Consider the following 20,461-nt stretch of genomic DNA (forward strand, 5'->3'; position numbering starts at 1 on the left):
CAGTGATGACTCTCAAATATATTTATTTGTTCCAGGGGCTATCCATTGCACAAGTTGGATGACAAAAGCCTTTTATTAGCAGAAAAAATTTGTGTTCTGTGCTAAATTTGAGTGATCACCTCAAAAAGGAAGCAATTTGTACCTTCCTTCTCAGTGTGTATGTCAAAGCGTGGTTCTCAGCCCCTGCTGCAGTCGAAGCACTTTACACAGAGTTCACCACTCTCTTGAAATTTTATAAATATCAGATTGTTGATTGTGATATATCTCTTGTGACTCTACACAAACAACAAGATTATTTATGGTTAGGCCTAGCTACCTTTTGAATTTGTCACCTTGTATTTTTTATCCAAATTTGGCTTGTGATTCAAAACTGTTAATGGTAAAAGCACTGAATCATAAGACGGAACTATTAGCTGGAAATATTAAAAGGGTTTAAATAGGAATCATCAATAATGGGATTGAACAGTTAGTTGAATAAAACAAGACTATTTTGTATTAGATTGGACTTAAGTGATAAGTTTCTTAACACAGATAATAATACTCACTCATACACAAGATTATATGTCACTTGATCTGTTATTTTACAAAAAGTTCATTGTTATCATGTTACTATAGATTTGTTTAGGCAATCAGACTGAAGGTATATATTCTTCCCCAAAATGTACCATAGTCAATACCCAAAATAAGGCAGATTGTAAAGTATTTCTGCTAGGTAACAGGTCACACTAAACTGTACGTACAAATTATAGCAAGACAAAATTATGGTCACCAGTGAATTTCAGACATACTTTTTAAAGAGTAAAGAAACTGCAATAATTGAACCCAAAATTTCACTAATTAACTGTCTGCATTAACTATTTCACTGCAATATTGATCCAAATTTTACATATAATATTAATGATATTCGAACATTGAACATTAATTCTGTCTTAGAAACTGGAAAACTAAGACAACAATTTCTATTTTGGTATTAAAGCAAACACAGTTCACAGATAACAACACTATGGAATTCTATAACTCTCCCAGCTTTTAAGGAAGAGTAGGAAATAGTTACAACTGAGGTATTCCATGTCTAGGAATGGCATTTCCCATCAACTGTAATGTGATGGACTCTACTACAAATTTTTATTATCCATCAGAATGACTGTCCCTTCTAACATTGCAGTATGGAAAAAAATTAAATGCTGATTACTGTCATGCTCCTATAAATGAAGACGATAGCAAGAACTCAGAAGTGGAATATTTTTTGGAAACCTTAGATAACGCACTGCCCTTGTCTGGCAAGAGTGCCTGCTGTGGGAAATCTGACAATATCACAGACCAGTCACAGGAACTTCTGTAGCAGGCAAATATGAGGTCGACTAGCAGCAGATCCACTCTCAGTTGCTATTATCTGACTTGCCTCAAAAAGTGAATTATGACCATCACTGCTTCTTACCTGGACTGGTATAGCCTTGTATTGGATAGTTAGCACATGGATGAGCATGTGGTTTCCACCACTGCGTAACTTAAGTTATGCCTGAGATGCTGAAGTTGGCAGTCATGCGTGCCTGAGGTGAGCCTGCTTATGTGTGTGAATAGTATGTGCCTCTCTTTACGGATGAAGGCTGTGGCCAAAAGGTTTATGTAAGTGTCTTGTAATTGTGCCTGTCTGCAACCTATCATGTCTTCTTTACGGTAAGTAGCAACTATCTTTTCCTACATTGCTAACATTATTAATATGAGGGTAATCCCAAAAGTAAGCTCCTACTTTTTTATAAGTACATAGATCTGTTTATTTCTACAATGATTTACATCAGTTTACAGCTTCAACATTTAGCTATTTTTCGACATAATCACCATTCCTGTTGATGCATTTTTGTAGGCGCTGTGGCAGTTTTTGTATGCCCATGTCATACTAGCTCACCGCCATGCTATTCAGAAAGTTATGAACCTCTTCTTTCACCTTGTCGTCGGAGCTGAATCGCTTTCCGGCCAAATGTTCTTTTAATCTAGGGAACAGGTGATAGTCACTGGGCACCAAGTCAGGACTATAGGGTGGGTGGGTGATTATGTTCCACTGAAACTGTTGCAGGAGAGCAACGGTTTGCCAAGCAATGTGTGGGCGAGCGTTGTCATGGAGAATGTGTACGCCCTTTCTCAACATTCCTCTTCTCTGGTTCTGAATTGTCCGTTTGAGTTTTTTCAGAGTCTCACAGTACCTGTCAGCATTAATTGTGGTCCCAGTGATTCAGCTCTGACAACGAGGTGAAAGAAGAGGTTCATAACTTGTTGAACAGCATGGCGGCGAGCTGGTATGACATGGGCATACAAAAACTGCCACAGTGTCTACAAAAACGTATCAACAAAGATTGTGATTGTGTGGAAAAATAGCTAAATGTTCAAGCTGTAAACTGATGTAAACCATTGTAGAAATAAACAGGTCTATGTACTTATAAAAAAAAAGGAGACCTTACTTTTGGGATTACCCTCGTAGACGGAGTACAAAACTGCCACACTTAAAAATCTGCTAACTCTGTTCAGTACAAAATATAGGCAAAAGCATCCAGTTAGCAAATTCTGGGACATGGTGGATAACAACATGAAACTGTGAAGCATGACATATCACTATCATGGCTGGGTGTAAACATGAACAAAAAAAGGAAAAAATGTAAAAATGTTGCAGACAGAACAAAGTAAACAGCACAAGCAACAAGTCCTATATAATTCTGGACCATGTATGAGGCCAGAAGCAAACAGTTTCTTTAACATCTAACAGATCTGGTAAGGTCCCAACACAGGTATTTGGTCTCACAAGAAAGACATACTGAACTATTCTACATCACTGGCAGATTCCCTCCACACACAGTATGTTTGTCTTTCAGGGTGGACTTTCAAGACCACTCTGACTGACCTGAGAAACAAGCACTCTCAAGGAGTACAGATAAAGCTCAGGGAATGATAGCTATCATCTGGTCTAAGAGGTATAAAATTCTGAAATGTATTTTGTACAAAAAAAGTTATGAAAATCTGTCTGAAGTAATTATCTTACAACAAATGTAACCAAAGTTTTATTAGTTATATCTTATAAAATTTGTTTGATTAAATGATGGTAAATCAGACAATTCACAAAGAATTATTCACTAAACAGTAAAATGAATGGTACCATGAACAACTTACTGGTGCCTTTGGTTATAACAGTGACTGTAGGACTTGGATGACTACTTCCCACATTATTATGTGCTGTGATGTAAGCCTGGTATGTGCCACCACAACGCAAGTTTTTCAGAATGTGAGAGGTCCTTTCAGCTTCCAAGAGTACTTCTTCCCAACTTCCATGCTCATGTTTGTAGTTCAGCACATAGCCTGGAAGCATGCAGTGACATTTAGTTTTAAGACACATCTACCAATTCTATTAAAAGCAGACAGTAAACACCAAGTAATGACAGAGTATACTTCCTCAGACAGGCTTAAGAATTTACTAAAAGGATCATCAGTTTTAAGTAATGTATCTAACATTGTCATTGAATTCTTGGCATGGACACAAACCAAATGCTTTTTGACAAATCTTTTATGCAGGAGGCATCGTTCCGCTATACAAAGTTGGCAGTAATGATTATGCAGTTTACCACAAGAGGCAGCCATAAGCGACTACTTCCTCCAACTGCTGAGAGCCTGAGGCACATGACCCTTAGATTGGTGCAACTACTACCACACACCATGTCAACAGGAGGCCACCACCAGCAGTCTTCAGCACTCAGGATACAACAATAGGAATATGGAAATGAGAGGTGTAGATGTATGGGATAGGGATGCAACACTAGCCACTGGAGCTGGTGAAAGGGAGGGGATCCAGGACAGAGGAAAGGGAGATGAAGGTAGAGGGTGTGGAGTCAGTGGGCTAGCGGAAATTGAGGCCAGGAGAATTATGGCAGTGAAGGATGTTTTTCAAGGATAACTCTCATTTACGTAGTTCAGAAAAGCTGGTGGTTGGTGCTGGAGAGGGGGAGGGGCTGGGGGAGAATTCGGAAGCAACCACTGAAAATGAGCATGTTATGCTTCTGAGTATATTCTGCCACTGGTGGTCACTCTGCTGTTGACCACAGTTTGCTTGTGGCCATTCATTCTGATGGATGGCTGGTTAGTAGTCATGCACACATAAAATGCTGTACAGAAATTGCAGCAGAGATGTTATACGACATTGCTACTTTTACAGGTAGCCTCTGATGGGATGCTATTATATAAACACTGTTCGGCCTTCTACATCAGCATGACTACCACCAAATTATCAATTAGGATGAATGGGCATAGGCAGAGGGTGTATACTGGCAACTCACAATATCCTGTTGCAGAGAATGCTCTACAACATGACATTTGTGACCTCGGCACCTGTTTTACCACATGTGCCATCTGGATGCTTCCCCCAGACACCAGTTTCTAAGAATTCTGCAGGTAGGAACTAGCACTACAACATGTCCTTCATTCTCACCACCCACCTGGCCTTAATTTACATTAATCTGTCTCAGCATTTCTTCACTATAACTACTCTTTGCTTCACTCCGTTTTAGTTTTCTACATCTTTCATTGTCTTTCCCGTCTATTTTTCACCCCCCTCCCTACCTCTGTTGCATACAATGACTTAGCTTTTCACTCTTATTAACTCGTGCACAATGTTTTACTAGTAATCTCTGTCTTGCATATTAACCTGTCTTCCACTTTTAAGCTCTGAGGTTTTCAAATCTCATCTGATGCAGTCCCCAACAATCAGTCTTTCCTTCTCATCCCATACGGTATGTCTCTCCCGACCTGCAGTTCTGGGTGACTTTCTCGAAATCTACCCCTTTTCCTAGAGCTCTCCAGTCCTTTTCCTTCACCCTTCTTTCTTCACCTTCAACCCTGTGTTCTACCACCACTTAATGTGGACAATAGATGGAATTAGGAAGGATGTGGGAGATGTAATAATTGATTCTCCAATGCAAATTCCCCCATCTAATTTTGGCAGTTTTATCTAACTGAACAAGTTTGTGGAAAATAAACTAACTGTATTTCCATAGCTTCTAAGACTGTCACAAATGTTAGGCACAAAACTCTGCCTTAGACCACAGCTCAATGAAAATGATATTGGAAGGATGTAAATACCGGCTACCTGCACATCATCTTCCAAGAAATAATGTTACATAATATTTTATTTGCAGCATTCATGCACCCTATCTTTAAGTATCTCGAAAATGAGGCCATATTTAATAAGCCTTAACTGTAAAATAGTCTGTTTTATATAAAATGTACAGGTAGAGGACCCTTTTTTCATGAAGTTTGTGTTCAATTGATACATGATCATTACATGGTACAATAGTTAAAGGGCAACCCTGTTCAGGCAGCATATTTTCAAAAGTAAGCTATCTTGACCACAAATGGTGTTAATTAATGAAACTCATACAGACCTCTATTTACAAAATTGGTACAGTAACTTCACAACACATTTACTTATAAAATTTGTGAATGAAAACAGAAACTTGTTAAAATGGAATATCATTCATTCAGAGGAACAGTTTTCATATTGCAGGTATGTCCTTTAGTACTGTTAATATGAGTATGAAGTGATGGATGCAGTGAATAACTTTATTGAAATGATATGCAAATCGCTAGATCAGAGGAGTAAAGTTGCAGGAATCCTCTGTGATATCATGAAAGTATTTGCAAATCGCTAGATCAGAGGGGTAAAGTTGCAGGAATCCTCTGTGATATCATGAAAGTATTTGACTCCGTGAATCATGACTTGCTCATCTACAAATCAGATAAATATGGGATTAAGACTCACACAATACGTACACAATAAAAAACAAAGGGTAACTTATCACCTCAGATGCAGTGAATTATTGTTGTAAATGGAGTACAGTATCACAAGTGTGCCTGAAGGCTCCATTTAGGGACCAATCCTGTTCCTGTTCTATGTAAATGATGTACACATAAATGTAAATTCCCCATCAGTTTTAATTGAATATGATGATGCAGAAAAAATTCCAAGCTCCATCATAAGCTCACTGGATACCTTAGAAAACTGGTTCCAGTTAAATGGGTTGAAACTGAACATTGCAAAAACCTATATCGTACATTTCAAAACCAAACATTCAAAATGTATGGGACTTAAAATACATTGTTATAAATACGATGTTAAGGATATGGCACATGTACCTGAAACTGAACAGAAGGAAAATCAACTTTCTCATTTATGTATTGATCAAAAGTTTTAGGATACCATGTTTCATTATGGTGATGTAAATGCTAATCATAAAGCAGAATTTGAGATTAGTGAGAATTTTGATGTAGTATATGAGGGAATAGGATATAGTTGTAGGTAAACAGCTAGAATTCTCTCAGATACAGATTTATTAGCACTTCGCTTCTACACAGATACAAGTCCAGAGGCTAACTGCCGTTAGCGGCTAAAATCCTCCCAAAGCCCACTCCTCAAAGATAGCACACTTATACACTGAACAAATATCGATATTTATGGCGCTCTACGCCACATATGTACTAATGATTTCTTCTGTTGGGTTGACAAATGTATTATTGATGTATGTTAATCAGGTGATGACTGTATTGGATGTGAAATAGGTGGTATTTTTGATGTAGATGTGAATGAGGACTGTGGAGTAACTGATGTTGTTAAGTCTGAGACTGGTGGCTTATTGCAAATGAATGTAGGTGAGGTAAGTGATTTTGATGGAGATGAGACTTGTATTGTCAGTGATGTTGTTGATGAAGTAATTTTAGAGGAATATGATGATGATGAGGATGATGATGATGATGAGTATCAGGTATTTGTGGAGTTCAAGAATAATGAAGTTTCAGGGTTATTTGTAAATGATGCTGACAATACAGGTAAGGTAAGTGTGTATGTGATGTTGTAAGTGAGGGTCAAGGAATACCAGTCCAGTCAAAACAGTTTTTCATTACTGTCATGCAAGGTTAAGATCCAAACAGTAAAGGTGAGGTATCTGGAGCCTGCAAAATAAAGGTGAAAACGTTTTGAACTTTGTTTGTTACCAGATTGATGATAACATAGATAAATGTGCATTCTGGAATAAGTTAGCTGTGGTTAGCCAGAATTTGTATCCCAACTGGTGGAATGAAGTGAAAGAGGATCTAAGCAGTAAGTGTAATTTTGACAGTAATGTGTTTTGTGTTCCTCCCGTAACAAGTGATGTTGGTTATGCCATGGAATCTATTCATTGTGTTAATGTTATGATACCTGTAAAGTTGATAAAGCCTTGTGAAGACAGTATGAATGCAGCATTTGATGAAATTGAAAGTGATCTTTTGCATGAAGTGTCTGACAACAGAGAAGATGATTTAGGTTTTGGGTGTCCTCACATTAAAAGTAAGACCAATCAGTGGGATGGTAACTGTTTGACTGATACAGGTAGCCCAATTTGTGGCATATCTCAACAATTTAGAGACAAGATCAAGTGTATTAAGAATTTTGTGGAAATGCCCATTGTAGGTGTAAAGATAAAAGGAGCTACAGGTTAGCAAAGCAAATTGGTAAAATCTTGGGTATTTTTAACTTTTAGTATAGAAGACAAGACCTTTAAACATGGATGCTTAGTGATCCCTAATCTGTAAGAAAATATAATTGTCAGTATGGATTGTATAATGTAAGTTGAGGTTTGTTTTCGATGGAGCGCTAAAGAATTGCTTATTTTGGAACCTAAAGATAATACTTACATGAAAACTAATTTCTGTGTTTTAAACTTTGGGAAAAGTTGTAACTATTTGCAAAACATTGTGAATGAAGGTGAGTACCACATGTTTGATGATGATATAAATTTTGATGAGACTGAGGATCAGGATTTTGAAAGTGTAGTACATTCTAAAGTGACAGAAGCTACAAGCTAATCACCCACAAAAGGAACATCTTAAGATTTTGTTACTGGAGTTTATAAATGTATTCAGTGAAAGACCAGGGAAAGTGAAAGGCTATCAGTGCATTCTTTACATTAGAGATCGACAACCTTTCTTTCTCAAGCCATATAATATACCATTTTCAAAAAGGAAAGATGTTGAGAAAGAAATTCAGAAAAAGGAAACATGAGAGTAATTGAGGGAAGTAGGAGTGCTTGAAATAAGCCTTTGGTTGTGGTAAGTAAGAGAAATGGTAGATTGAGAATTGTTTTGGACTCTAGACATCTTAATAAGTTCCTTATCAGAGAGAATGACCATCCTGAGAACACGGACGAGCTATTACTCAAATCTGATTATGTAAAATTCATGAGTAGTTTGGACTTGACCTCTGGATTCCACCAGATTCCACTTGAAACTAATCCTAGAAAGTATACTGCATTTTGTATGGAGCTAAGTGTTTTCAATATTGTGTGATGCCATTTGGGCTAAATGTATCTACGTGTGAATTCGTAAGAGCTCTAGATTCTGTCTTGGGAAGTGAAGTGAGTTCAAAATTAATTGAGTATGTTGATGACATTTTGGTCGCTGAAAAGATTGGGAACAACATTTGGATCTGTTGAGAGATGTGTTTTCAAAATTGGAAGGAGGAAGTATGACTTTGAAAATAGACAAGTGTAAATTTGTTGTGGAAGAAGTAAAATTTTTAGGACATGTTATATCTGTGAAAGGAATTGCACCTGATAAAGAGAAACTTGATGCTATTGCTAATTTTCCTACCCCTCGCGACAAAAAAACAGCTCAAATAATTTTTTGGGTTAACAGTAATGTATAGAAAATTTTGTAGCAGCCAAGGTTTGAATGCTTCGTGCCTGTGTGAACTTTTTAAGAAGAATACTGTTTGAGATTGGAATCAGGAATGTCAGTATGTTTTCAATGAAATCAAAGGACAGGTATGTCAAAGTCAGATATTGTTCAAACTGGATTTTTCTCTTCCTTTTTGTATTTTGAAAAGGCAGTAGTGATGGTTTTGGTCCTCATTTATTTCAGGGGGCTGAAATTGAAGGTGTTATTGAACACTGATATCTTGTATTAGCTAGCAGAGTATCACAGAAGCATGAAAAGAGATACACGTTACAGTGCTTCTGCTTCTGAAAAAGAACTTTAGGCTGTACATTGGGTGTTCAACAAGTTTATAAATTATTTACCAGGTTACAAAGTCATCATCCATACTGATCACAAAGCATTACGTTATCTCTGGGTGTGTAAGCCATACCATAACAGAATATTCATTGGGCCTTGTTTTTACAGCAGTTTAATTATGAAATCATATGCATTAAGGGCACAGACAATGTAGTTGCTGGTGCTTTGTCTAGGCTACTTTTTGGGAGTGAATTATCTAACAACTTTGGAGAAGGAAAGAAAGAGTTTAAAATTATGTACTTGAGAGGTGTGAAAGAGGAAACAAAGGTCTTGAAAATTTCAAAGACATCTGCAGGTATCAAAATCATGATCAAAATTGGAAACTGGTTAAGAGCATCTTGGATAAGAAAGGAGGAGAAATGACAGAAAAATATTATAGGTACACAGGGGTATTTTCTTCAGAAGACATAAGATTGACTCAGATGATTGGAAACCACATTACCGGTAACTGGAATTTACTTTAATTACTTATACACATGAGAGTTTTGGTCTGCACAAAAGATTCAGGAAAATATCTACTCCTATCACATAGGAAGGAGAGTCAAGAAGAATAATGACAGATGTCAAAGAGTGAAAATAAGTAACCAAACAATTAGAGGCCAAATGCAAAACATACTGCCCAATAAGAACCTAGATCTCATGTCGATGGACCTTTGCCTAAGTCACAGAATGGATTTTGTTATATTTTTGTGGCGGTTGATGTATTTTCGAAGTTCAAAAGACTGTTTCTTAGTAAGATAGCAACCAGTAAGCAAATGATTTCTAAGTTAGAAAACACATATTTTAATCAGGTGGGTGTTCCTGAAACAATTTTATCTGACAACGGTTCTCAGTTTACATCACAAACTTGGAAAGCTTTTGTTGATCACACAAAAATAAGGCATATTCTAACCTCTGTGTACCATCTGTCAAGTAATCCTGCAGAAAGATATATGAGAGAAATTGGAAGACTGTTTAGAACATATTGTAGTAACAATCATATAAGTTGGATAGATTATGTCAGTGATTTTGAGGATATTATGAACAGCTTGCTACATTCTTCAACAGGTTTTTCACCATTTGAAATTATGTTTAACCACACACCAGATAACATTATTTCTGAGAATGCTGAGTTTACACCATGTAAAATTCTGTTACTGCAAGAGAGAGAAGAGCATGTCAGGGAGATGATGATAAAGCAGGGGGATAGGAGAAGGCAGAGACATGATGGTAAAGGCAGATGTTCTAAGTTTGAGGTAGGAGATCTTGTATTGATGAAAGCCAAAGAGAAATCTAAAGTGTTGACATCTGAGATAAAGAAATGTTTCGATATTTATATAGGACCTTTTGAAATTCCTAACAATCCACATCCTGATTGGTACAGATTTGTGTATCCTAAATCTAAGAAGTTGTTTGGATTACACAATATCACTGAACTGAAAGCTCATAGAAGTGATCCGTAAGTATCTATTTTTTTTTTCTTTCTCCTTTGTCAGGAATGTATTATGTAAGATGATGTGATTTCTTATGTTCTGTCTTATCCAATGACTCAGTTTAAATCTATGCCACACTATATTTGCAGGTTCACACAACTATATAATTCTCTTTTGTAATAGCAGTGTGCTTTAGAATTTGATAGATACATGACGTGTGACTAAATGGGTAGATGGGTAGATCATTTTACAGTTTTGAAGTGGGACAATTCTATCAACTATCTAGTAATGAAATTTCTTATTTTTTGATTCTGTTAGTGTTAAATATTATTATTATTATTATTATTATTATTATTATCATTCCTGTGTCTTCTGCAGAGAATAATTAAATTTATTTGTCATGAACTCTTTTTGGGTAAAGTCATGGGTGTTGTGGTAAATTGAGTGAAGACTCATTTTATTCATGTGTACTGTAAACCAATATTTCAACAGCTAAAAATCCTGCCACTGCCATGCCTCTATATATTGGAACTAGCTTGTTTTACAGTACAGCACTTGGACACCCTCGACAGAAATGCAGACTGCCACACACATGACACCAGAAACAAAACACAGTTACAAATTATAGCCAACAACACAAAATTATATGCGAATGGGGTTAAATGTATGGGCATTAAAATATACAACCACCTCCCAACAGACACAAAAACAAGCAGATACCCAAAAATAATGAGAATTAATTTAAAGGAATTGCTACTAAATCACTGTTTCTATTCCATACATGAATTTCTTGAAACAAAATTTTAATTACTTGCAATAAGCTGTTTATTCAGTTGTAGATGTTTTTACTTAGTAAGATAATTTAATTATTGTATCTTATCTATATTCTGTCTGTATCTCATGTACGTATTCTGCTATGTGAACTATGTACCACAATATTTTAATTACTTGTAATAAGCTGTATATTCACTTGTAGATATTTCTACTTAGCAAGATAATTTAATTATTGTTTGTTACTCATATTCTGTCTGCATCTCTTATATGTATTCTGCTACGTGCAGTATGCATGACCGTCATCTCTCATCTCACACCACCGTTTTTATATTTTGTCTATATATGCTATATGTATTCTGCTATGTGAGTTACGTGCCACTACTGTCATCTCTCGTCATATACCATCCTAACATAATTTTTAAATTTACTTGTCCTATATCATGATGTGCTTTGCTGTAGAAATTGTATGATCTACAGGACCAATAATAAATCAAATCAAATTAAATATTAGGAATAGTATCTTAAAGTTTCATATGTGCAAACCAAACACACATATATGTTAAACACAGAATTCTTATGTCAGTACATCTTGGACTATTGTCCATACCTCATTCTATAGGCATTTGTTGGATGCTGCATCAGTGCAGACCAACTTGTCTTGCTTGCGTACATAGTTTCTTCTAATATGCTAATTGCTAAGTAAATGTTACTTTGAGACATCTTTAGCATATCTGTGTATTTTATCTTACTAGTTTGTTTTTTCATTGCATTTAGCTCTGTTTATTAATGTGCCATATATGTGAACACTTTTTAATGCATTCTGATGTGAACCCCGAATACTTATTTTTTCAGTATACATAGACAAAACATATACCATGTGATGTGAGGAAGCTATTGAACAGCATACTTAGTACACAAAACAGTGTTTCAGGATTTGATGTGAAAGCTAGACAGGAAGTTAACTATCCATTGGAGCATGTGATGAGAAGTCTAGGGAGGAAACTGAAAGATGTGGGTGGATCCAGTCCCACACTCCTGTGTGGCTGCACCCTTGTTGGTCCAGTCGACTTACAAGAGATCATAGGTGCTGGGTAATGTACTCACGCATCTGTCAGCTACATCAGTCTTGTGACTGAAATTTGTAAATTATTAGCCAAGAAATTATCCTACATGAAGAATTCGTGGCACTATTTGTTTAGAAAATAGTCACTGCTATGGAAAGTGTTATTCCATATAAATGTATGTTTTTTCAAATAGGGAGTTAACTTCCCAATACATTATGTAACTTTAAATAATACTGTGGAAGGTTGGTGTTCTCTGACTGATGATATATTATGTTAAACACAGAAGAGTGAAAACTTAAAAAGTTCAAGAGTACATTCTATGAACCATGTTGTAAATAATTATCATAATTTGATCAAATTAGGCAGTGTTAGATTAGTAGTCATATATTTTTCAGTGCATTTTTTTATCTCAACACTCAGTATGTATTTTCTTTTTAATTAGTTGTCAATGAATTTTCTATGCTTCTATGTACATAGGCTAGTTTGTACGAACAGTTAGCAAATAGTGTGGAACACATTTATGATTGTGATCATAAGTCGAGTACAGACTGTATAACCATATGTATATATTTCTTATTTCACACACTGATTTTGATCCTCACGTTACATGATCATGTCATCCTTCAAAGCTATTTGAGACTCTGATTACCTGTATTTATTTTGAGTGCTGCATTATTGCATCTCATTGGATCTTGAGTTTTGTGCAAACTCATGCTTAACTCTGTTTTGGGTACACCAGGTCATCACGACTGTGTTGAAACATTTCTGCTGGTGTGTCCAGTGTGGTTTGGATTCATGGGCCAATCCCCACATCTTAAGCATAATAGGCCCTAATATTTTTCATTATTTTCTCTTTTCATGAATCAACATATCCTTACATACTCTGGTTTATGTGGCTGACTGATTTCATGCTATACTCCTACTTGTGATTGAGTATATTCTTCTGGTCTGTACCTGTCGTTGTGAGTTTTTCGAGTTGTCTCACTCGTCGTAGATTTAGGCTCTGAATTTTTTTTCTCTTTTCATGATTTTGAAGGTGTGGCTTTAAAGATGTAAACATCCAATTTGTAATTGTAATAATTTACATTGCCTCTGCACTTATTTCTAGAGTTTGGTGTTGTAGTAATGTAGTTTTGACTTTGTATCATTTGTCTCAAGTCAGATGTTCAACAGACCTGAAAATCTGAACGTCATTTCCTCATATATCTATAGATTATGACTTGTATAGTAGATATTTTTCTTACATTTTCTGTAATATGTTATGTATCAGATACTTCTATAAATCTGTATTCTATCTTTTGGCTTAATTTTGTACACAGATTGGCAAATCATATAATAGGTCACAAAATACTGTAAACACATTGTTTCCGTGTTATGTAAGGGGGATATTGTAAAGGGACATCCTCCTCTAGCCTTACTTTTCCTCAACAGTAGTTGTTGATACCAGTAATATTTTTCGAATTTTGGACAGGTCAGTCACTATTATCTCAGCTGCTTTCCTGAAAAATTTCATTTAATTTTATACAGAATATGTTATATTTCAAGCTAAAATTTATGAAAAAGAATAACTTAATTTTTGATGTTACAATCGATAAGTACTAGCTCTGAATGTACAGTTACAATTATTTTTTTTGGAAACATTTGAAATTACGAATTATTTGGTACACTAAAAATTTCTATTATTCATTATGCAATCTATTACTGTTTATTATGTTTATTTCTGAATTCATTTATGAAATAATAATTGAAATTGATAGAAATTCATTTGTCAAGAAAAATTGTAAACCCTTTGGAATATGGTTATTACCGCAGAGTACAGTAGTAATAAGCATGTCTCTGATGTAATTGGAATATTTTTTTATTTTGGATGAACAATGTAATTTTGACTTTGTTATTGTGAAAATTCAAAAGGCTGTATGATACACTAAAATGTGACAAAATATACTAATGTAAAAACAAATATTCTGCAACAAGAATCCTCAAAATTATTTAGATCATTCAATCAGGAGGTCCTAAAATGTGAGAATTTCATCTTCAAGAATCAGATCTCTAGACAAGAAGAACTGGAGCCAACTCTACAAGAAACGATAAGTAAACTAAAACATTTATTGTAATCTTACTCCTCCTACATCTTCAGAAAAGACCTTGATTATTGTGGATAATAGCTGCAACTAGGAAGGAGGGGGAGATTACAATCTGAAAGATGATAACTATTCAAATTTCACGCAAGTCACATAAGAGTGATGCTAGCAGCACCACTATGAGGATGCAGATCAGGTTTTCTTTGAATCTTGAGACTGGAAATGGGGTGTTGGTGTGAGTCAAGAATACCTTTAAGGTGACATAGCTACTGTTATCAACGCCTCACTGTGTTTGAACAAGATTGTGTAATAGCTATAAGAAACTGGATGTTCCTTCTGTGATACTGCAGTTTTCACAGGAATGTAGCCACTGACATGATTGCTAACAGCGGTGGACATGAGAATGTGTAATCGCAAGAAGACCAGGCTCTGGAGAGCCATGTGTTATTATCGAGAGGGAAGACCATCATGTTCAGCATATCGCTCTGGCGTATTAGCATCTGCACTAGCAATCTGAGCAGCAGTTGGCACTACAGTGACACAACGAACTGTTAAAAATCGGTTACTTCAAGGACAGCTCTGACCCAGATGCACTGTAGCATGCATTCCTCCGACTCCAAACCAGCACCATTCACAACTTCAGTGGTGTCAAGTGAGAGTTCACTGGAGGACAGGGTGGATGTCTGTTGTGCTGCCAGTGATGGCAATGTGTTGGTTAGGAGGAGCCAGCTGAGGGCCTGCTATCAACTTGTCTGTGTGATAGACACACTAGACCTACAACTGGAGTTATGGTCTAGGGTGCAACTTAGCATGACAGCAAGACCACTCTCCTGATTATCCCAAGCACCCTGACTGAAAATTTGTAAATCAGCCTGGTGATTTAACCTGTTGTGTTGGCACACATGTACAGCATTCCAGGGGTGTTTTCCAACGGATAATGCTCACCTACATACTGCTGTTGTAACCCAACACGATCTGCAGAGTGTCAACATGTTGCCTTGGCCAGCTTGATCACCAGATCTGTCTCCAATTGAGCACATATGGGGCATCATCAGACAACAACCACAGTGTCACTCACAGACAGCATTAACTATCCCTGTATTGACTGATCAAGAGCAACAGGTATAGAACTCCATCCCACAAACTGACGCCCAGCACCTGTTCAACACAATGCATTCACGTTTGCATACATGCATTCAACATTCTGGCAATTACATTGATTGTTAATGTACCAGCATTTCACATTTGCAATGACTTATCTCATGCTTACATTAACCTGTGATCTTGCTATGTTGATCACTTAAATATGGTTTGTAGACAAATGTATTTCCAAAAAAGTTTATAATTCTCTGATAATTATATTTGGTGTAGCAATTTTTTCTGTCAGTGTATTTTCAAATAAAAATATAGCAGTGCCAAGCAAAGTTACAATTCAGAACTCCCAAACATCAGGAAATAAATCCACAGTGATGCTATGGCACAATCAGTCATGCCTCCTGGAGCCTCATTAACAAACTGTAAAGCACATACAAATACAAAAAAGGGAAACAACAAATAAGAGACATTAAGGTCAACTTATAAAAGCAAAAAAACCGATTTGTAACATTCTCAACTAGCATTTTATCTCACCAACTGGCAACATAATTCTTAATTCCTAACAGAGGTCCAATTTGTAACTTAGTACACTGCAAGGGCTTGAATCTGAGGAAGAAAAATAATGACATATAAGCAAAACACTTACACTCAACTGGTTTGGAAGGTCTTTCTAATACAGTAATTAAAAATGTATCCATTATGGTTAAATCTACTGCACCAATTGTAGCATCAGATAAGGGTTGTTCCCCAGCGGTCTGAAAAGGAGCACTGAGACTAATACATAAAGGGGGATCAAAGGAGAAAGCATCAAACTGAAGGCCAATGTCACTGAGTCCCACATTTAGGAATATCCTTGATTCAGTGATGCTGGAAAGCTTAGACCCATTTTTCACTAAAAGTAATCTCCACACAGAAATACAAAGCGGATTTCAAAAAGATTGCACCACCACAGAACTGTCAAAGAATTTTTGTATAATGTCTATAGCTATCTAGATGTAGGGAAGAATATTGTGGGCATATTTTTAAATCTTACAAAGGAATTTGATCTGGTCGACCAAGCATCATTCTTGAAAAATCTGAGATCATGTAATATCAGACATGCATAACTTGGACATTACTTATTTGTTTATATGTTCCATGCAATCCAATATTACTGTGTGATACAGATGTTAGACAAAATATATTAATATTTACAATGGGGTGGATTATGGTTTACCTATAACACAGTGCCACAGTGCAACAGTTTTATATAAGGCTCGTTTCACTGAAAACTTCAAGGGGTACACTTAAACATAACCAGTAAGTTTTCTGTTATGAGACTGTTCTGGTATTATGTTTGTGAATTTCACTGTTTTTCTTAAGCCTGCATTTGGTTGGCAGTATGTGGTTTTTAAGAATTTGACAGTTTCAAGAATGTATGAGCAAGGCAGTGTTAAGATCTCCAGCTTCTTTTACAAGAGTCTTTAGTTTTGTTTCCATTTTGATCCTCATGGCTCAGGATTCTAAAAGTGCTAAGGGCAGCTGGAGAATTCCCCAAAATATGAGACCATATCTTAGGTGAGCCTGTGTGTATGCTCATTACACAGTTATTACTGTTTTCTGGCTAGTAGATGCTTGCAGCACACTCAGTGCAGCCATTACTTATTCTAACATTTCTTTATTCAGTATGCTTATTAAGTTTCAGCTGGTCAGATGAAGCACAGGCCCAGGAATTTGAATTCAATGTCAGTTTTTATTGGTTGGTTATTTACCATTACAAGTGGATGAGAGGGGCTTGTGTTTTGTGGTATTTCACTGAAACAGTCTTTTTGAATGTTGACGGTTAATTTGTAGTTTGCAGCCCAGTTGGTGAGATGTTCAGTAGCCAAAGTTCACAGCTTTCTGTGCTGCCTCTATGTTGTTCCCTTTGAGGAGTATAGTTGTGTCATCTGCAAAAATAATTGTTCTGTGAGTGTTGACATTCAGGCTCAAGTCATTGACATACAGGAGGACTAGCAGAGCTCCCAGTTCTGAGCCCTTAGGCACACCTACATTAACCGTTTTATTATGAGAGATGGTTTCAGCTGTTGAGTTGAATTGTTTGTCAGGGTACTTCATACTGATCTTCTCTGTACGATTACTCAGAAACAATGAGGTCCATTTGTTTGTAAGTCCTCTGATACCATACTGTTCAATTTTTATCTCTAATATTTTGTGATCCACTGTGTCAGAAGCCTTTGACATATGAAGAAATATGCCTGTAGCTGGTCTAGAATCATATTAATGCAGTCATTTACAGTAGTTTCTATAGATTCATTGTTTCTAAACCCATGTTGAGGTATACAGTACTCAGTACAATGAGGTGAAAAAAGTCATGGGTTAGCAATAAGCACATATACAAATGGTGGCAGTATTGCGAACACGTGGTATAACAGTGCAAGTGCATTGGTGAAACTGTCACTTGTGCTCGGGTGATTCATGCGAAAAACTTCCCAACATGATTATGGCCACATGATGGGAATTAACAGACTTTGAATGCAGAATGGTAGTTGGAGCTAGATGGATGTAACATTCTATTTCAGAAATTGTGAGGGAATATGGTATTCAATATTCTGAGATCCAGTGTCAAGAGTGTACTGAGAATATCAAATTTCAGGAATTACCTCTCAACACAGACAATCCAGTGGCCGATAGCCTTTGACTAATGACCAAGAGCAGCAGCATTTGCATAGAGTTGTCAGCACTAACAGAAAAGCAACACTGCATGAAATAACCACAGAAATCAGTCTGGGATATATGTTGAATGTATCTGTCAGGACAGTGTCGCAGAATATGGCATTAATGGGCAATGGCAGCAGACGACCTATGTGAATGCCTTTGCTAACTGCACAGCATCACCTGCAACACCTCTCTGGGGCTCATGACCATGACAGTTGGACCCCAGATGACTCGAAAACAGTGGTCTGATCAGATGAGTCCTGCTTTCAGTTGGTATTAATAGCTGATGGTAGGGTTTGAGTGTGGTGTAGACCCCACAAAGCCATGGACCTCAGTTGTCAATAAGGCACTGTGTAAACTGATTCTGGCTCCATGACATGGGCCTTGTTTACATGGAATGGAATGGATCCTCGGGTCCAACTGAACCAATCATTGACCATTTGCAGCCATTTGTGTACTTTGTGTTTCCAAACAATGATGGAATTTTTATGGATGAAAATGTGCCACGTCACCAGGCCACAATTGTTGGCGACTGGTTTGAAGAACATTTTGGACAGTTTAAGTGAATGATTTGGCTGCTATGATTTGCCCAATATGAACCCCATTGAGCATGTACTAGACATAATTAAGAGGTCAATTTGTGCACAAAATCTTGCACCAGAAACACTTTCGCAGTTATGGATGGCTGTAGAGGCAGCATGGCTCAGCATTTCTGCAGGGGACTTTCAAGGACTTGTGGAGTATTTGCTACATCAAGTAGCTGCACCATGCTGGGGAAAAGAACATCTGATATGATATAAGGAGGTACCCCATGACTTTTGTCACCTCAGTGTATACCTTTTTGTCAATGAAGCTCATTAGTTTGTTGCACATAATGTTTTCAAATGCTATAGAGAAGCAGGATGAAATTCTGATAGGCCTAGAGTTTTTCATGTGTTTATTACCACCTTTTTTGAAAATAGGAATTAACTTTAGAGATTTTCAGTGGCTAGGAAGGCATCTGCCTGGAAACAACAGTCATGGAGATGATCTAGTGGTTCAGCAATAATGTGTGCATAATTCTGGATGACAGTTTCTAGAATTCCATCAATGCCAACTGAATAAGAATTTTTTAACCCTCTGAGGCCTTTTACATCATCATATTTAGTGACTGTAGTAATGAATATTGACTCTGTTCACATGTGAGTTTTCTGGTTTACTGGCTGATGTTTTATGTTTGGGTCATTTTTAACCAATTCATCTGCTATGATTGTTTGTCTCAGTTAGTCAGCACAGCTTCAGGATACTTGTGAAGAGTTTGTTGAAAGTGGTTACCACAGCTTCAGAACTAGTTATCATCTCATTATTTTGTTTAATTTCTATGTTTCAGTGCATTACTTTGTTTTCCCCTTTATTCCTTTTTATAATACACTGAAGAAGCAAAGAAACTGGTAGACCTGCCTAATATTGAGTAGGGCACCCACGAGCACACAGAAGTGCCGCAACATGACATGGCACGGAACTGACTAATGTCTGAAGTAGTGCTGGATGGAATTGACACCATGAATCCTGCAGGGCTCCCCATAAATTCGTAAGAGTATCAGGGGTTGGAGCACAGTATGTTGCAAGGCATCCCAGATATGCTCAATAATATTCATATCTGGAGAGTTTGGTGGCCAGCAGAAGTGTTTAAACTCAGAAGAGTGTGCCTGGAGCTACTCTGCAGCAATTATGGTCATGTGGGGTGTCACATGTCCTGCTGGAATTGTGCAAGTCCGTCGGAATGCACAATGGACATGAATGAATGCCGGGATCAGAAAGGATGCTAAATATGTATCACCTGTCACAGTTGTATCTAGATGTATTAGGGGTCCCATATCACTCCAACTGCACACACCCCCACACCATTCAGAGCCTCCACCAGCTTGAACAGTCCCCTGATGATATGCATGGTCCATGGATTCATGAGGCTGTCTCCAGAAATGTACACATTCATCCACTCAATACAATTTGAAATGAAACTCATCTGACCAGGCAACATGTTTCCAGTCATCAACAGTCCAATGTCATTGTTGACAGGCTCAGGTGAGACATAAAGCTGTGTGTTGTGCAGTCATTAAGGGTACATGAGTGGGCCTTCAGCTCCGAAAGCCCATATCGATGATGTTTCCTTGAATGGTTCGCACGCTCACACTTGTTGATGGCCCAGCATTGAAATTTGCAGAAATTTGTGGAAGGGTTGCACTTCTGTAACATTGAACAATTCTGTGCAGTC

The 20,461-nt window shown here is 37.0% G+C and overlaps 1 protein-coding gene across 1 annotated transcript in view; it reads right to left on the minus strand.

Moving 5' to 3' along the window:
• LOC126263057 (Down syndrome cell adhesion molecule-like protein Dscam2) overlaps positions 1 to 20,461 on the minus strand; it is a 551,657-nt gene that overhangs the window by 66,318 nt on the left and 464,878 nt on the right. Inside the window, exon 28 of the mRNA XM_049960035.1 lies at positions 3,160 to 3,345. Within this exon, the coding sequence (XP_049815992.1) occupies positions 3,160 to 3,345 (186 nt within the window). The remainder of the gene's footprint in view (positions 1 to 3,159; positions 3,346 to 20,461) is intronic.

Source organism: Schistocerca nitens, chromosome 1 (assembly GCF_023898315.1).
Source record: "Schistocerca nitens isolate TAMUIC-IGC-003100 chromosome 1, iqSchNite1.1, whole genome shotgun sequence".
NCBI lineage: Eukaryota > Metazoa > Arthropoda > Insecta > Orthoptera > Acrididae > Schistocerca > Schistocerca nitens.